At 45.5% G+C, this 18,234-nt stretch overlaps 1 protein-coding gene across 1 annotated transcript in view; it reads left to right on the top strand.

Annotated features, from left to right (window-relative positions):
- LOC147726772 (general transcription factor IIH subunit 2) overlaps window positions 1-14,965 on the top strand; it is a 358,867-nt gene extending 343,902 nt beyond the window's left edge. The window contains exon 16 of the mRNA XM_086960819.1: window positions 13,876-14,965. Within this exon, the coding sequence (XP_086816945.1) occupies window positions 13,876-13,995 (120 nt within the window). The 3' untranslated portion in view covers window positions 13,996-14,965. The remainder of the gene's footprint in view (window positions 1-13,875) is intronic.
- The last annotated feature ends 3,269 nt before the right edge of the window (window positions 14,966-18,234 follow it).

Genomic DNA, 18,234 nt, shown 5'->3' with positions numbered 1-18,234 from the left:
GTTACCCCAGGCACACAAGGGCACGCTATATCACCACATCTGTGGGCCGGGAGCCTGGTAAACTTGACCTCAGTGGACTCGCCACCACGGTCCCAGATCGAAGCAACTCAAGACCTGGCTTTTCGAGCAGTAAACGGACCCTTCCCCCCAGCGCCTTGAGACCCCCCCCCCCGGGTGAGTAGCGCGCTATACAAATGCTATGATTGATTGATTGATTGGTAAGTCTTCCATGTTCCCCCTAAGCCCCCAGGAGCGCCACTGAGGTCTTGTGCTGGTCCTCACTGTGGCAGCAGGCATCTCCTTTCACCATCCAGGTTTGTAGGCGGCACACAGGCCCATGCTCCCTGCCACAACCCCCATGTCTATACTCACAGTGCGCTATTCCCTCCTCTGTCCCAATTCACTGGTGTGACTCTGCCTGTGTCCTGTTGTCGCAGCCATGTCTCCTCTGCATCTCTGCTGCTTCATCAGAGGTGGGAGCAGCAGGCGCACTGCCGCAGGCCCAAACATTGAAGTAGGCTGCCCACTGCGTTGGGTTCCATATGCGGCAACGAGGTGCCGCCAAGCCACTGATGCAGGGAGGGTCCCAGAGTGTTTGCCCACATGCCCTCGATCCTGCACCCCGGGGGCAGGCCAGCCACATGTAGAGGATAGTGCCCCCCTTCCATCCTCCCCCAGTTTGGCAGGGTAACAGGGACGATGCTGCCAGTGGGCTGCGCAGCATAGTGTCCACCCTACCTGTATGGGGGGGTTCCAGGCCCTAACTCACCACCTCCATGGTCTGCCACAGAAGCGGCCCGCTGCTCCGTAATCACCTCTGTGGTCCCGGGCCCACGGTCTGGGACCATACGGGCGCCCTGTGGGTCCAGGATTCTTGCTAGCAGGTCGGGGTCCATTCGCCATCCCCGCTTCGATCCGGTGAAGTCCAATGGGTGTGCTCCTTGAGCCAGGTCCCGCATTACCAATCGTAGGGCCCCAATCTCTCCTTGGCAGTCGCCATTTTAGGCCTGGGCTGCTGCCCAGTGAACTCTGCTACACAACATAGTCGCCACACCAATGTCCTCAAGGTATCACCCCCTGTGCGCAGAATCTAGCCAGCTGTGCCATATATAGTGCTGTCAGACAGGATGCAGGCAGATGGTTGTCGGACGACGGGAGCCTTAGCAAAAGTCGACCGCCATATTGGCCTCCCTTGCCATACCCAGTGTTTTCTCCCTTTTTAATTATTAAATAATTGGTTTTCCCGAATTTAAGTTTTCTAATAATTTTTAACCTGAACATCCTTTGAATCCTTTGCTGTTATAGCCTTCAATCTTGGTCTTCTTGAGTAGTTCCTTTTTAGGAGACCCCCACAATGCGGTTTGGTAGTAGGTGGGTAGCCTGAGAATGAGCAACAATTGCTTCACAGTCCCCAGGAATTTGAAGTCATTGTCCAGCAAATAGTTTGCACGTGTCATTCTTCTCCTGAATTAAGAAAAAATTGCATCACTTGACTACTTTCATGTGACCACCAATAATCTTTTGAGGTCAATGAATGGTCTCACTGCCAAAGACCTACTAGGATAAAAAGCATCTGGAGAAATTAAATGGTGAGATTAATTCTATTGACTATTTTAGGTTTACCCTACACTCCTCAACAAGAACAGACCCATCACTGCCGGGCCTGCATCATATTCCATAATGGTTATAAACAAAGTTATTTGTGTGTGGGGGGATAACTACGTGATCTTCTGTTGGACTTTCACTTCTAATATGGCTTGGCTTATGGCATATTTTAACGTCCTCGCCCTGAGAAGAGGGTGACCGTATTCATCCTGACCCACTGTTCTTTGGCTTCTGTCCTGGCTCAAAATACTGAGCCAGGACTAGTCCCACTCGTGCTTAGAGTGGTAATCCGGTTGCCGCTTCTATGGAACCATGAGTCCATTTTCCTTTTTTTTATTCTGTTTATGGAGCATTTTCATTAATACATCTTAGTAAGCAAGCATATCATGTACATTTCCTGTTTTTACTCTGGGTCCAGGGATTCATATTAGGATCTTGTGTATGATTCTCTGTCGTACATACAATGTCTATCCCACCCCAGAGCTTGAAGGTCTCATTATGCCAACACACATTGGTGTGCACGGGAGAGCAGAGAGAAGAGTGACCGGCCTCCGTTTATTGTGCCAGGAGGGCAATTACTACTATTTAGAACTCCCCTCGCCCTTGCGCGCATCCTTCACACGTGGCAGCCATGTAGGTCTGCATTGGTTCCCATATCTCACTAGGTTGGGCCTGAGGGAGCATAAGGTCCCAGTAGGTTGATAGTTGCCCTTAGTAGAACGCTGCATCTCTGAGCCACTCCTCTTTGTGTGGGACCCAGCATCTACCCCAGTACATCGCTATGCGTCTTTTTGCAAGCAGAAGGAGCATGGCCGCTAGTTTTCTGCCTTCCTGTCGGCAAACATTTCACATACCCAAGCAGCGTGGTCAAGGGGGATAGATCAATTCGCAGGTCAAGCATCTCTTCTGTTGTCTCAAAGACTGTCTCCCAGTATTGTTGAATGGTGGGACATTCCAGGCAAGGTGTTGGAAGGTCGCCTGTAGGAATCTGGATCGTCGGCAGCACGCTTTATCAGTCAGGCCTATTTTCTGGAGCCATTCGGGTAATCTGCACAGTCTATGTAGAAATTTGAAGTGGATGAGACCGAGCCGGCAATTTGAGGAAAGGGCCCATGCCTGCGCGCAGCAGAATGTCCACTGCTCCAGCGTGATTGATAATGCCGAGCGAGGCCTCCCATTCCTGCTGGGCTCCTGGGGTCCATAGGGGTGCTGTGCGGTGCATGTCAGAGTATAATCGCATGACCAACTTGCATGGGGAGGGATTTTTAAGAATTGCTCAAGTGTGTGGAACGCGGGTGGTGCAGCTGGGAAGGAGGCGAGGAAGGTGTGCAGTGTGGCATGGCAGGTGTGCCTGGTGGCATTCTGGGGCTCAGAGATCTGTGCACTCTTTCCACGATGCACATGGGGGACAGCGAGTCCTCAAAGAGAGCTTGCAGCATTTCTTCTACATAGTCCTCCACTCATGTCATTGTGGTGGACTCTGTACCCCCCTGATTCGCAGGTTGTTGTGACGCGACTTGGCTTCCATATCCTCATTCTTGTGTCTGATCACCTCCAATACCTTTTCCATACTGATGAGTTTTTCCTGAGTCGCCCCGCTCTTGTCCTCCAGCATGGAGGTGCCATCGTTCAACCCGTTTAATACGTTCTTCATGGTTCACCACTTTCTCTTTTAGGCAATCAAATCAGTCTGCGAGAGAGTCAATTTTTTTATAAATGGCAGTAAGGGACTGAGGTCCCTGAACATTTGTCGAATGTCCGGTTTGGGGGGTGGGCGCCTGGTTCTGTGTCTTTGCTGACTGTCCTCCATGGCTGTGGTACCCCTGGGGTGCTTGCGATGCTCAAAGACCAGTTTCGCCTGTCTGGTGTCAGCTTTCCCCATTCTACTGATTCGCTCCTGTCCGCAGTAGGGCCTTGTTTCCGCACTTGGGGTGAGTCAGCCAGGTAGCCACTCGGGCGCCACAGTCTGGAGACCTGCCTGCAAGTCCAGTCTGAGTCTTCCCCAGCTTCTAGTTAAGTCTGCTGGGCTTAGATCATGAGGGCCGTGCCCGGCTCTCGGGAGCAGCAGGTATCTACCACATCTAGAGGGCCCCAGTCTCTAAATGTCACTTGGTGGAGCCCCACCCAGCTACACTCCAGGTGTTCGAATGTGGGTAGTGTATTTTACTGGTATGCCTGGTCCACTTCTCAATTTCCCTGCTAGGCAGCCAGGGGGCGGGGGTCTTACTGCTGTCGTGGTGGTCCATGGGCATCCCGGTGCTGCCTCTCGCCAGCGTAACCCTTTTGCGCAGGCCCTGCTCTCAACGGGCCCGCTGGGTCAGCCAGTCCCGTTTCAGGATGGTCAGCACGCCTCCCAGGCCACGTCCACTGTGAGTGCAGGCCATCGGTTTCTTCACATACAAGACACCCTACTGCTCTTCCGATCTCGATTGGGCTGCATCCCTGCTGTTGCCAGATCAGTCTCCGTCTCAGAGACATTTCTTAAGCACTGCTTCTCACACAAACTGCCCCAATCGGATCTCCAGTGGCGTCTGGGTATCCCCTGCTCAGTTATATGCGTCAATGTCGACTACAGATGCCAAATAGGTGTACTTGCTGTCCTTCCCGCAGAGCCTCACCAAATGGCGGCCAGCTTGCTACTGGGATCACTAGCACTCCCCAGCCATGAGTCTATTTTCAGCAGCTACGGCAAGCTAATTGGGGATGTCCTTCAGGTGAGCCAAATACTGCCAAAGCGCCCATAAGCACTTTTGAATAGCTCAACCAACTGAAGTAGAATTAAGTATTCCAGACCCTTTGTTTATTGCATTATCTTGCCATATCAGCTTCTTTAAGCCACAAACATTCAGGTCTCAAAAGAAATTGCATTTTTTTTTCCTGCTTATCCTTAAATCTTATTCTGTAGTTACATGAAAATTGAGAGTCTAGCTCATTATTGTTATTATTGCACTTGTACAGCATGACAGCTACCTAAAAAGAGTACCTGGGTGCTAAAGCTAAATTGGGCAGAATAGACTAGCAGAAACGCCAGGCCTTGATGTCTTTTCAAAACCTCATGGATTGAGTTCAGATCGTAGGTTGTGTAGGTGACAATGCCATATTCTTGGGGCCAGATAAGAAAAGGATTAGTGCCCAAGTGTTGTACGGATGATATGAGGATTTTTTAAAAGAAAGTGTCGGATGGATGCACACAAATGAGGCCGCTCCAGATTGTATGACCTAAAAGGTGCTCAGGGTTGTTTTGTGTATGTGAGTGTAGGCATCTTACAAAAAGTTTAGGACTGGCCTCACACGCCACCTGGTGTCATGCTTCATCATCGGCCGTCCTAGCCCTCTAAAAACTTGGTTTGATAGAGGGCAGGCATTCACCTGACGACAGGGATGCACTTCTAAACTAAGAGGTGGCCCAAAGTGAGTGAGTGAGATTTAACAACCATTACAGTTGCCTCACTAAATTTTAATGGAATAGGTAGCTGTATGGTGTTAAAAACAAGTGAACGGTGATATGGGAAAAGTTATTAACCCCTCGCTGTTAAGAATTGGGTCGACATGTTTCTGCCTAGTGTCATACAGTGATACATGGCATTCATCAGGACCTATTTTTATCAAGGGCTGCGCTCTTACCAACTCTGTGGTGAGAAAACCACTACGTGGGGTGACCTATGTCACTCTCCACTTCCTGGGGGTCCTTAGTAACCCCACAGACTTCACACTACGTACTTCATGGGAGGAGGAATAAAGGGAAAGCCCCTGTTGTCAAACCTTCATCAAGGTGCGCTCTCCACGGTATGTTATGTTTTGTTAATTTGCTCTTGTATAGCACGTGTACACCAACAGGTCTCTGAGCGCTTTGGAAGAAGTATAAAACAGTCAAAGGCGGGGATTGTCTCCATGATACTGAAAGGTCTTAGGCCGTATCTAATGCTTCCCTAAAAAGAATATTTTTTAGCTGTTTCCAAAAGGGATGAAGATCTGGTTCTTTATGGAGAGTAACAGGCAACTGGTTCCAAAGTTGTGGCAGAAGGACCGAGAACGCTCGTCCCCCTCTGGATGTGGTGTTACATCGTGGACAGGTCAGCCGGCCGGCTTCTGCTGTGAACGCACCGCGCGCCCTGGCACATATTTGAGTAGGCGTTCTTTTATGTACCATGGGGCGTGACTGTGCAGAGCTTTGTGGGTAATGCACAGTCCCTTAAACTTCGCTCTTTGCTTGATAGGCAGCCAGTGCAACAAGGAAGTGGCATGAGTTCTTCTGGGCAGCCTGAAGATCAGCCTGGCTGCGTCGTTCAGTACCACCTGCAATTTGTTAGTGAGTTTCTGGGGGAGCCCAACATAAAGCGCGTTGCCGTAGTCAAGTCTTGAGACAATAGTGGCTGATACAATAGTTTTCGATGATGAGACTGAGAGAAGAGGAACTAGTTTCCTCAGCTGTCTTAGAAGACCTATACATGTTCTGACCACGGAATTGACTTAGTTGGTCATAGAGAGCTCAGAGTCAATCTTAATGCCCAAGCTTTTCACAACGAGTGCTGGGCTGGGAGTGGCCCCCAACTCTTGGGGCCAGAACCGATCACTCCAGGGGTTGTTTTTTTGTTGAGATGGCTAGGACTTCAGTTTTGTCGGTATTGATTGTTAGGGAGTTGGCAGTCCTCCAGTTTACTGTGAGCCTGAGGATGTTCTGGGCCTACTTTTGGGCATGGGCCGAATTATCGATCCACAGGATGAGTTGGGTGTCATCCGCGTAGTTGAATACTCAGCAGTCCATTTTGGCTAGCGCAGCCACCAGAGGCTGTAGGTATATATAATAAAGAGGAGAGGGTTCATTGCGGAGCCCTGAGGGACCCCGCAAGAGATGTTGCCCTTTTCCGATACCTGCTCGCCTAGTTGGATCCCCTGCGGCCGTCCTGATAGAAAGCTCTGGCCTGCTCCTGACACCCTATCTGCCTCTAGTTTCCTTCCCCAGCATAGCCTGGGGCTAGTGTGGTCACGTCGGATGGATGCTGCCTACAATCTGGTCCTACTTAATGAAAACAGCCCTATGACCAAGACACACAACTTTAAATCTGAATTGTTTCTACACTGGAAGCCAGCAAAACTGTTTAAAGTATGGCGAGATGGTACAATGCGATGTCAAGTTGAGAAAAGCCCTAGCTGCTAGATTCTGGAAGAGTTGTAGGCAGCCGATGGGAGTTCTAGATATATCAAATGATTACATTATGAGAGCAACGATTACAATAAGATAGCAGTACTTGAACAATCCAGCATACTAATGCGGTTACTGAGCACAGTGCCTTGTGGGCCAGATCCATTATTATGGACCCTGTTCTTTCAAATGGTGAAAGGTTCATTATGAAACTTGGTGGACATGGATTTCATCAGAGATCGTAATAACACCATGACTTTTCTATTATCAAAACTATCTTGTAGTGGCAAAAATTCAGATATTTGACATTCTATTTTGCCCAGTTTACTTAAAACAAAATACGGTTCCCTACTCAACTAATGTTTAATTGGACTTTTCGAAACTTTTCTGCAGAGCTAATCGGAGTTCTTGCTAAAGACAAATTATGTCATGACGTCTCACTGTGTTTATTTTTCATTTTATTGCTGGGAGTAGTAACAAAGACATGTTTTTCAGACAACTCCTGGGTCTTTTCTTAAAGTCTGCAAGAACCTGTAAAGTTTGAAACAGGATATGTTATTGTGATACTGCTCTTTTCCCCTCAAGTTACTTGTTTCATTGTCTAAGAAGTGAATTAATGTAATGTTTTTATCAATCAAGTTAGTCTTTATTCGATAATTTCAATCATAAAAGACACAATACAAACATAAAAAGTGTCATCAAATATTGTGTTGGCATGTAGAAATGATAAAAAAAACATACCAGTTAAATTTAAGGAAAAAAGAATATATATATATGTCAATTACAAAAGATAAAAAGGTATGTTATCCATATCCATGCCATAGAATAATACAGTTCAGTGCAAGAATAAATATCATCATTATCGAAGATTTCCTAACATGTATCTAACAATTAAAATCCAGACCATAATAATTTAATAGTTTCAAGTTAAAACAAATAAAATCATACAGAAGACAATTTACTTAGGATTCTATCATAGAGACGGGCCGCTCAGCCAAATATGCATAATTAAGAAGACGGTAGAGCTACTGTGGCAGCCTCTAGATTTGTTCTACGTAATGCCCAGGTCCAGCTTAGAAATTTTCCCATGGCAATTGCTATGTCTTCGCGAGTATTAGTTTTCAAAATACGCAAAGCAATCTCATAAGATCTGGTGCCAAGATTAGAGCATATCGGCTGAAGCCACCTGTCACGCGGACCAATATATGCTGGGCACACAAACAGTACTTGAGCTATAGTCTCTATCATAGAGGGGCATGTGGGACAATATGTATCTAGAACATTGTTCCATTTTGCAGTACAAGATTTCACCAGAAGAGTACCCACTCTAAATTGGTGATATAACTTCCTATCACCAGGTCTTGTGATAGACTTCCAATAAGCTTCTACTCTTGTGACCAGCTTATGCTCCATAACAATGCCAGTAAGGGAGCTACTACTCACTCGAGACATAGTTTTCCTACTGGTCGTGTCCCAGTAGAGTGCTTTGTACTCGTTTTTGTTAGGAAACGAGTTCCCTATTGGGTCATCCCACAGGTGGCCAAGGCCCATGTCAAGCAATGTGCCCTTAAGCTTTTGCAACCATATGATTTTCTAAGACATGTCTGCTTTCCTAATATACATTAATGCATTGGCATAAGATGCTAGCTCTGGTGTCGTCCACAACGTTCTCCAGTAGGATAGGGGACTAGATCCCGCATCCTCATCAAACGGAGTACAACCTAAGTCTAACACTTAATAGGAGTAGAGTGGGGCAGGGCGGTTAACGATTGTAAGAACTTGTTTTGGGCAACAACTAGAGGAGATAATTATCGAATCCCCAGAGCTCTGCACCATAGTTTATGGATGCTCTGATTTTGCCATTATACATAGCTAGTGCGGGCCCCAACGGTTTAGAATGGCAAAGTCGGTGTTCTTTTAATAGGGCTCCTGCTAGCTGATTATGCCTGAGGACTAGCAAATCAAACTGGGGTTTCTAGTTCATCCTCCTACCCATAGTGACTCCTAGGTAGGTAAAGGTATCCGTTTGTTCCAAAGGTGCATTATTCATTACCACTCTTCCCGTTATTGTTTTGTTTCTATGCAGCACCATGAACTTTGTCTTGTCTACGTTAATTACCAGTTTGTGGTCGTTGCAGAAAACATTAAATATGTCTGGGGCACGTTGCAGACCAGATTGTGTTTTGGACAAGATTAATGTATCGTCTGCAAACATTAGAAGTGGAACCCTAGATCCGGCAAGAGTTGGAGCATCAGATGGAAAAATTGGTGTAGTAAGAGATTACCTTATTTATAAATAGGGAGAATAGGGTAGGGGCCAGAACACACCCTTCCTGCACTCCCCTATTAACTGGGAAATGATCAGTTAATTCACCCTGTTGTCCCCACCTTACCAGTGCATAATTTGCTTTATGCAATTTAATGATAAAGCATAAAAGCTGTGATGGCATCCCGGCCTCCTTTAGGGAATCCCATAGCTTATGACGAGGCAGTAAATCAAATGCGGATTTTAAATCAACAAATGCAGCATATAGGGTCCCCCCAGATAGGATCACAGTATTCCAATAGATCATCATAAATCTAAAGACATGGTAAATGGTGCTGAGGTGTGGTCGGATACCCGCTTGATAGTTAGACAGTACCTCCTGGTCAATTATCCATTCATTGACTCTACCTAGCACAAGTCTAGACACGATTTTTTGCAGGGTGTCAATTAGGCTTATCGGCCTATAATTGCTAGGACTGGCGCGGTCCCCTATGTGATATATATTGGGATAATTTCCACCCCACGCCAAATTCGGGAATTGGAGCACCTCTGGTCAAGGCGTTTATGATAATATGAATGTATTTTATCCAGTTCTTCCTGTCATGTTTGTAAATATCGGCCGGGATGCAGTCCGGACCAGGGGCCCTTCCTTCTGGAACACTGTCTAATACTCTTTCTATCTCTCCTATATCAAAAGTTAGAACGGCGTCAGAAATGAACTCAGGATAATCGATTAGGGCACTTGTCGGGGAGGCAAATTTGACCAAGTGCCAAAATTTAAGCCAGTTCTTCCCATCTTTTCTCATCAAAATTCTTCTTAGCCCTATATTGGGCTTTTTTATAGTTTGCCCTTGCATTTTTGACCTCCTGTAAAACTCTCATCTTGGCTGCTTGTGAGAGATGCCTAAATGCAGTCCCACATGCATCATCGTACCATTTGGCTGATTTTTTTATTGTGTGCTTTGGTACTCTCCTATTTGTTGTAGAAAAAGGTCTTCAATGTTTACAAAAAAGGTCTTCATGTACCTTCATTAAACCGGAGAAAGAATCAGCGTGGTAATCTAAGGAGGAAAGAACCGATAATGTTTCTGCTATGGTTAATAGGATCTAGTTTAGGGTACTTTCGTCTTCTAAAACCTCTGCCCATTTCAGCCGTCGACAATCATGGGATATAATTACATCTCCAGTCAGCGTTTCCGAGTGAGCCCTCTGGCTAACCAATCCCTTCCTTACTAGGGTTAATAGTAAAGGATCATGGTCGCTCTCCGGTCTATGCTGGACCGTGATGTCCAAAAGTCTTGACCATAGCTCTAAACTAATGAGAAAGTCATCTATTCTACTACTACTTATCCCATTACTAAAAGTGTTAGTGCCTTCCATATCCGAGGGCGATCTCCCATTTACTGCCCTAAGGCCCCTCCCGAGGGATACACTTTTAAGTTGTAGCGCCGCCTCCGTCCATTTGTTAATTGGCGGCAGTGATAGAGAGGGTATTCCCCAGTTCGAGTCCTCCTCCACTCTAAGGCTTTCGCCATCAAGACTAAGAGGCTCAAATGTGCAATTTAGATCACCTGCAATCACCAATACTTTGGGATCTTCTAAAACATTTATAAAAGCACCAGCTGGAAAATTGTTGGTGATGCTTTTCCGCCCGCAATCCCTCTCGCATATACATTAAGTAATATAAAGTCTGGGACACAATCTGATCGAACCTTTAAGGCCAGAATACCCGGGCTATCAATTGTTAGCTCTTCTATTTGGAAAGATGTCTGTTGCCTGACCCAGGTGATCAAACCCCCACTAGGTCTCCCCTTGCGGTTTGCATTTGCCGCTTTACCAAACGCCAGATAACCTGGACGCTAGATCATATTCACCGACCATGTCTCCTGAAAGGCAATGAAGTCAAACCCCTCAATATAATTAGACCAGTCGGATGACATGGTTTTAGAAAATAGACCGGCAATGTTCTATGATAACATGGTAATTGGGGAGGAGGGTGAGCCCTCGGGATTTACATGCGGTGTTAGTATCTCAATTCTCGCCTGTTGGTTTGCCTCCAATGGGTGGAGTCCTATGTTAAGGGCCAGAGGGGGACTTGGTTGGCTTTCTATATTCATTGGAGGTTTAGAGGTGGGTGGTAGAAGTAGTCAGTCACATTGATCTAAGACTGATAATGGGGCAAATCTATTAGATAGTTGGACCTCTGTTGATCTTTGTACTGGTCTGAAAGGTACCCACTGTTGCCTTGCCCCCATAGAGCGATTTAGTTTGGTGGAAAAATGGGACCCTGGTTTATAGAAAAACCCTACTGGTAGAACAGAAATTTTATCCGTGTGACTCCCATAATTCCCGCCCAGATTATCCAATAAAAATCTAGTAGCATATTCATTGTCAAAGTTTACAACAACACTATCACCACTCCCTTCCTTCCTAGAAGGACCAATCCACGATGAACGTCTGGCCATAATCATATGATTAGTAATACCCTCCTCCCAGATCCCGACACCCTTCAGTTTGGTATTAAACTAGTGCATGATTTTAAATAACTGTTCGGTGGTTTCGGTGTGTCCTTCCCGTAAAGATGGAACGTTCCTCAGGACCACCACTAAGGGAGCAGCAGCCTGGGGAAGGTGTAGGGGCCAAGAATCAATTAAAGGAGCGTTGTGTTCCAGACCACCACGTCCATGTATTCCTTGTAAGGGACTAGCCCTTTTTGTTGGGGCTCTGCTTTTGTGAGTATTACCCATTAGTGCATTGTTGGTTGCAGTCGCCACTGGCATAGTACTTCCGTCGCCCGGAGTGCTCATGATCGATTTCAATCAAGTTCCCGGACAGTGGGGCTAGTCTTTTATGTAGGGCAGCAGCTTCATCAATAACCATCCTAGGAGCATTTGGTTTCCTTACTGGTAGACTGGAAGGCTTAGAATTGACTGTGTTGGAATCAGGAGCACTATTACTCAGTTTGCTCAAAGTATGCGCAACAGGTGGCTCAGGTTGAACAAATAGGTTAAAACAGATTTTTCAGTCCTTGAGGGCTTGAGATTCAAAATTATTTAGGCGTTCCTCAATCCGGCACAGTCTATACGTGATGGGAGTTAGTAATGTGGACAGTGTCTTCTCCACATTTCCTCATTAACTTTAGGGCAGGGACCGCCTAGGGGGATCAAAGTTCAAGTCTGCACTGATCGGGGCAGCATTTTCTATAGCATTAAGATGGTCCGTTATGCCAGGTTCTCCATTTTGCTTTATCCTTGGGGATTTTGCAGTTTTTGGTCTCTGTGGGCCACCTCCCCTCTCCCTCTTTACCGCAGGGTCAGGAATAGCTTGGTTGATTCTATTTTTAGTAATAGCCGCAGACCTAGCTGAGATTTGTTGGGGCATACTGGTAACAATCTCATTTACAACTGGAGGCGATTTGACAAGTTCCTCCATTGGCCCAGTTGAAAGGGATGTCTGACCACTCGCCTTCTCGTTGTTATTAGCCATAATAGTGCTAGTGGTGCGATGTTCAGGAGTGCAGGCTGTAGCCATAGTACCAAGTGAAGATCTTTTAGAAAATGATGGATCAAGGGATAAGCGGCGCTCAGTAATTGGTGTCTCTTTTTCCAGGACAGAGGTTGCTCTCACTATGAATTGATCTAGAGTTCCTACCACACTACTGCCTTGGAGCGCCCCTGTCCTTTTCCCTTCTCGCTTGTTTATCTTAAGGGCTTGTGTTAGAACCTCTCAGTAAATTGTGTGCCGGGGGTTGATAAGGTGTGAGATAAAAGGTTTTGAGGCACTGACCTTGTGGTGTTGGCAAATTTAGAGGCGGGGCCCGGCCTACTCCGGTCTCAGACGGGCTCAGACTGGCCCGCAAAACGGGAGCGGCGAGCAGTGAAGTAGAGTGTGGCGGTCTCAGGTACGAGCAATCTTCATCAGCGTGTCCCCTGGGACTTGGAGTCCTTCACAGTGTCTTTACAGCCTCCGAGCACGACACAAAGCAAATGAGGCTACAAAGCCGACTGAGGCCGTTCCTATTGCTCAGAGATGCCTCCTAAAGTCACAGTGGCAGGTATGTGCCCAGAATCAATGGCAGAGCAATCCCTGGAGGCAAAATATCAAAGTATCACACATCTCAGCAGACTTACTTTTCACTTCTCCCCGTGGCCTGACCACTGTTATGAGCACAGCGTAATTGCGAAGTTTAAAGGTGTACACATTCCAATGACTCAAGCCCAGTTCTGAATCACTGAGGAATGCGCATAATACCTTTGTAACACACAACGTATATTGCAGGCACAAATGAGGGTAGTCAAGCCAAAGGTTAAGCCAGAACAAGGTAGCGGCACGTTGCTTTAGCTAAATATTCTTGCCAGAGAAATCCGCCTTGCCCAGATCACCGCCAAATCCGCTGAGTCACCTGGAGGTTTGCTGGGTTTGTGCCACCTTCCTCCAGTCGTTCGCAGTCTCCCCACAGTCTCCTCTAATGTTTTTATATATTCGCAGATTCTCTATTTTGACTCCAATGATTTGGTACAACATTGCTAATGTTTGTTTATATTTTTTAATTAAAGAATATCAGTAAAAGCGACAGCACATTCTGTACATTTTGCATCAGTTAAGATCCAACATCCTTTCTTGTTTCTGGGATTGAACACCGGTCAAAACGGGAGTCCCCCCAAATAATAAAAATGTTTAAAATAAGATCGAGGGTATTCATTTCTGATTGAGGCAATTGGCCGATTATTAAAGTTAATCGTAAGGATCGATGTATTGTATTTTGCCAAACAATGCATGGTGCCTGTAAATATAGGAGTGCACCGTATAGTAATGTTTAATTGTCAATAGATTAATGTAGACTTTCTCTTTCCCCCTCCAGGTCTATGTGTGCCCCACATGCCAGCACGTCTTCTGCGTAGAATGTGATCTTTTTGTCCACGAGTCCCTGCATTGCTGCCCTGGCTGCATCCACAAGACCCCTGCCCCTGCGGGTATGTGAGCAAAACCCGCAGGCCCGACAGGTCGCGCAGCAGGAACAACGGGTGGAGCCTCATCCAAGGCGGGTCTCGAGAAGGGACAGCGCACGAGGAACCGGAAACCTTTCGCTGCTGCTGTGCGCGTGGGCGTCTTTAGGAAAACTACTTCTTTGATTGGAGCCTCCTGTCTTTGGGGAAAAAAAACTTGTTGCATCACCTTTGAACCTGCGGTGTGAGCACAACTGCCAGATACCGACTTCCATTCTTAAATAATCCGTAAACCTCAGGGCATTCGAAAGTTTTCTTTCGTAATTCTCATAGCACGCACACCTTTTAAGTAACGTACGCTAAGCTATATGTGTATAAGCATTTTTTTTTTGTTTAAAACACTCTTTCTGCTCACATTTCGACAGGCGTCGCATTCTATGTAGAATTGCCCGCGTGGGGTTGTGAACTTGTGTGAAGCTGTAAATGCAGCCAGCTGTGTAATGAGCGCCTAGAAAAAGTAGGATCTGTAAAGTGTGCTGCCCAGGTCTGCTTTACGTCTGCCCACCCTGTGAGAAAGAGAACTACGAGCAACTAGGTTGGAAACAATGCAACAAGCTTCTTAGAACCATTGAGGCCCAAAGAAAGTGTGGCATTTTCAAAGTCTAGATTTGCCACTAAACGTTTGTACTAATTCGCCGATGATCAGCCCTAATGTTTTTTAAGGAATCCCATGTAGAATAATATCGAAGATAAACATTTAGGTTCGTACAAAGACTTGATGTAATACTCCGAGTTCCAAAACTTTGTCAGCAGTGTATCCAGCAAAATATGTCCACTTTACAATTTATCAACCATCATGTTTTGAATATTATTTCTGTACAAATAGTTTTTTAATATATATTTTTATATGTTGATAACGTGGTCTGAAATACCGTAGGACTATTTGCGAGAGCATTTATATACTAATTGAGAATACCTATTGTACTTAAAGGGCATTCGACCTTCAACTTTGTCTTACGCATTGGTAAATGTTTTGTATTAAAATTTGTATTCAAATGTAAAGCCTACTGCCATATGGTAGGGCTTCTTATATCTCATGTGTCACATGTCAACTCCTTTGCTGCACTTTAATGTACATAATCTCGCTTTTAAAGGTTATAGGATGGGACAGGCAGACTTACTCCAAACCCCTTGTGGGTAAAAAATCCTAGGTCATCCGCAAGATAAGTGACCATAAAGGCTAGGACCAGTGGAGATGAAGAATTATCGAAAACTAGTATGTATATTAAAAAATATATATATTTAATCAGACATTGATAAAAAATCATATAGAGACTCAAACATATAAGTCAAACTATATGATACAGTAAAATAGTGACATATACAAATCTTGAAGAAATATCAAACACATTAATTAAAAAAACAGATACATCATAGTAACATTATAAATCACGACGAATTGCAAATGATTATACACAAAAAATTCCAAAATGACAGTTGCAAATACTGAGGAATTAATTAAAAGGACTCAGAGTCCTTTTAATTAATGTGTTTGATATTTCTTCAAGATTTGTATATGTCACTATTTTACTGTATCATATAGTTTGACTTATATGTTTGAGTCTCTATATGATTTTTTATCAATGTCTGATTAAATATATATATTTTTTAATATACATAATAGTTTTCGATAATTCTTCATCTCCACTGGTCCTAGCCTTTATGGTCACTTATCTTGCGGATGACCTAGGATTTTTTACCCACATTGGTTCTTACCCTGCCCTAGGAATCTGTGTATTACTGATACCCAGGGGGTCCTTGTTTTCTCTCAATTGTTACTCCAAACCCCTAACACATATTGAAGAGAAAAAAATACCAGATCGCCAGCACCAGAGTCGGGGAGAATACACAACTTTCTGCAAATAACATGCCAAACAAGAGCTTGTTGTGCTGATGTGTGGTATATAAGAACACCTAAATCTTGTACTGATTCCTGTGTTTCGACTATGTGTGCATGCTGAGTTTCTCGAATGTCCACCTGCTTCTGGAATGGTGTGGAACAGGACCCTGACAAGCTTGTTCTAAGCTTTAATATGGTGACTGGATGAGGGGGACTGTAAGGGGTTTGGGAGTCATTACCCACAATTTTACCGATCGGCCTGCCATTATATTATTATTATTATTTATTTATTTATTTATTTTTTTAACGTTTATTAGCATTTGTAAGCAATACACAATGTGGAGCCTACAAGCCTGGGGCCGGCTGCAACACGATAATCAGTAGAAATAGAGACCATACATAGCTCTTCAATCAGTATAATCAGATCCGTTAGCATGGAACGTACTGTATGCATCATATGTACTTACATTTCGTATTTACATTCAAATGGCGTCTTGTTTTTTCATTTTTTAACAAAAGGAACCAAATCAATAAACTCAACAGTTCTTATCCGGTTTACCCAGAAATTCCGTAATATCGACAAGATATTATACCGGTATCCGCTGTGCTGATTACATATGGTAGTCTAACATAGACTCTATGATCATTTTTTAGTTGGATGTATTTCGTTGATTCACGTGTTCAATCGGTCGATATATGGATGTACATTGCCCTTATGGAACAGTAAGCTTCTGTCCAAATATCATTGTATTAGAGAGATTGCAGCGCCAGTAAGTAAAGTAGCCTAATTGTGTGCGGAATATATTTAACTTATATCAAGCCCTGCGGTAGGGAGGCTGGGGCGACCTTGTTCTACAACGTATCTGTATTGTGTAGGATTTTGTTTTGTTTGTAGGGCAATGTGGTCTCAGGGTGTTGTGCATTGGTGTCCTGTGAGAGGCGGCATGTGTATGTAACTCTTGCGTGTGTCCACCTCATGTCCAGCTGACAGTGTGTGGTATCATTTGATGTGTCATTCTGTCAGGGATGCCGCGCCGGGATTGTGACTAGACCTCCTGATCAATACAATTTATATCTTAGCACGCATGGCGGTTAGCCCGCCATATCAGTTCCCAAGCCAGTTCCTACTGGGGTGTAAGAGAGACCCTAAAAGGGTAAACAACCATGAAGTGATAATACGGGTGCGTCGAGTGCATCTAACCGTTCCCCGAGTGGGACGAGGAAGGAAGAAAAAGTCAAACAAAGGGTTATGCAGAAGAACAAGGGGGGAGAATTTAGGGGAAGTGGGGTTATGGGGTGTGTCAGGAGGGTATAGTGCAGTGTCGTATCATTTGGACTTTCCTGTGGGTGGGTGCTCAGACCCGTGGCCAGTGTGGTAGAAGCGTATTACAATCAGTACTTGATGGAGCGGGGGAAGCCAAGCCCCCTCCAACCTGGAGGTTTCTTATCGCCAGTTCCCAGGTCCCGCGGGTACCAGGGGGGACAATGGTATTTGATCCCGTGGTGTCATCGCTCCTCCCCAACATGTGTCTCCTCCAGTGTGTCAGTATCTAAGTGAGCCCCCTAGTCGCGCCTTCCCGCTGTAGGGAGCCCAATGTGTCATCCCAGAGTTGCGCAATTGGGAACTTCCTCAAGCCCGCTATTTCTTCCCGATGTAATGTAATGCTTTCCGCCCTTGCCCAGTTAATAAAGGAAATGTACCAGTACTTGGTGAGCGGTGGTTCCTTCTTTTCCAGTGCTTAGTGAGCATTCGCTTGGCAGTAATTAGTCCCAGGTCCCAGAACCTGGCCGGTACTTTATTGAATTTAGTCCTCCTGTATAATCCTAGAATGCAGGCCTCCCATGTGTGGGGCAGGCCTGTGCCAGCGCTGTGCGTCAGAAGGGATGTCACTTCGCTCCAGTATGTGGCTAGAATGGGGCAATGCCAGAGCATGTGTAAAATGTCTGCGCCTATCAGGTCACATCTGGGGCAGCCAGCGGTATTGGTCATAAAGTATCTGTTGATCTTGTCTGGCGACAAGTATGCTTGATGTAGTATATAAAACTGTATTATTTTGAAACAGGAGTTGCGTGGAACATTCACGGGGCTGGCTAGCACCATTGTCCATTCCTTGTCTGTCCATTCCCTCCCTCGGGAGGCCGCCCACTTATCTCGTAGTGGCTGTGTGGATCGTTGCGTATGTATGAGTAGGGCCTGTGCTAGCCAGTGTATGATATGGGAGCCTTTACCCATGACATTTGGTATTGCACTAGGTGGTGTGTCGGCAGTTCCTCGTGTAGGTCGCCCCAGGACTCCGTGTACGTGCTGAGTATGGATGCATGGAGAAGGAATTGCCCGGCTGGCAGGCCTGTGCTCTCCATCAGGTCTTCAAAA

Source organism: Lissotriton vulgaris, chromosome 3_1, assembly GCF_964263255.1.
Source record: "Lissotriton vulgaris chromosome 3_1, aLisVul1.2, whole genome shotgun sequence".
Classification (NCBI taxonomy): domain Eukaryota; kingdom Metazoa; phylum Chordata; class Amphibia; order Caudata; family Salamandridae; genus Lissotriton; species Lissotriton vulgaris.
The sequence above is the reverse complement of the archived record's forward strand: the minus strand, read 5'-3'. Positions and strand labels throughout refer to the sequence as shown.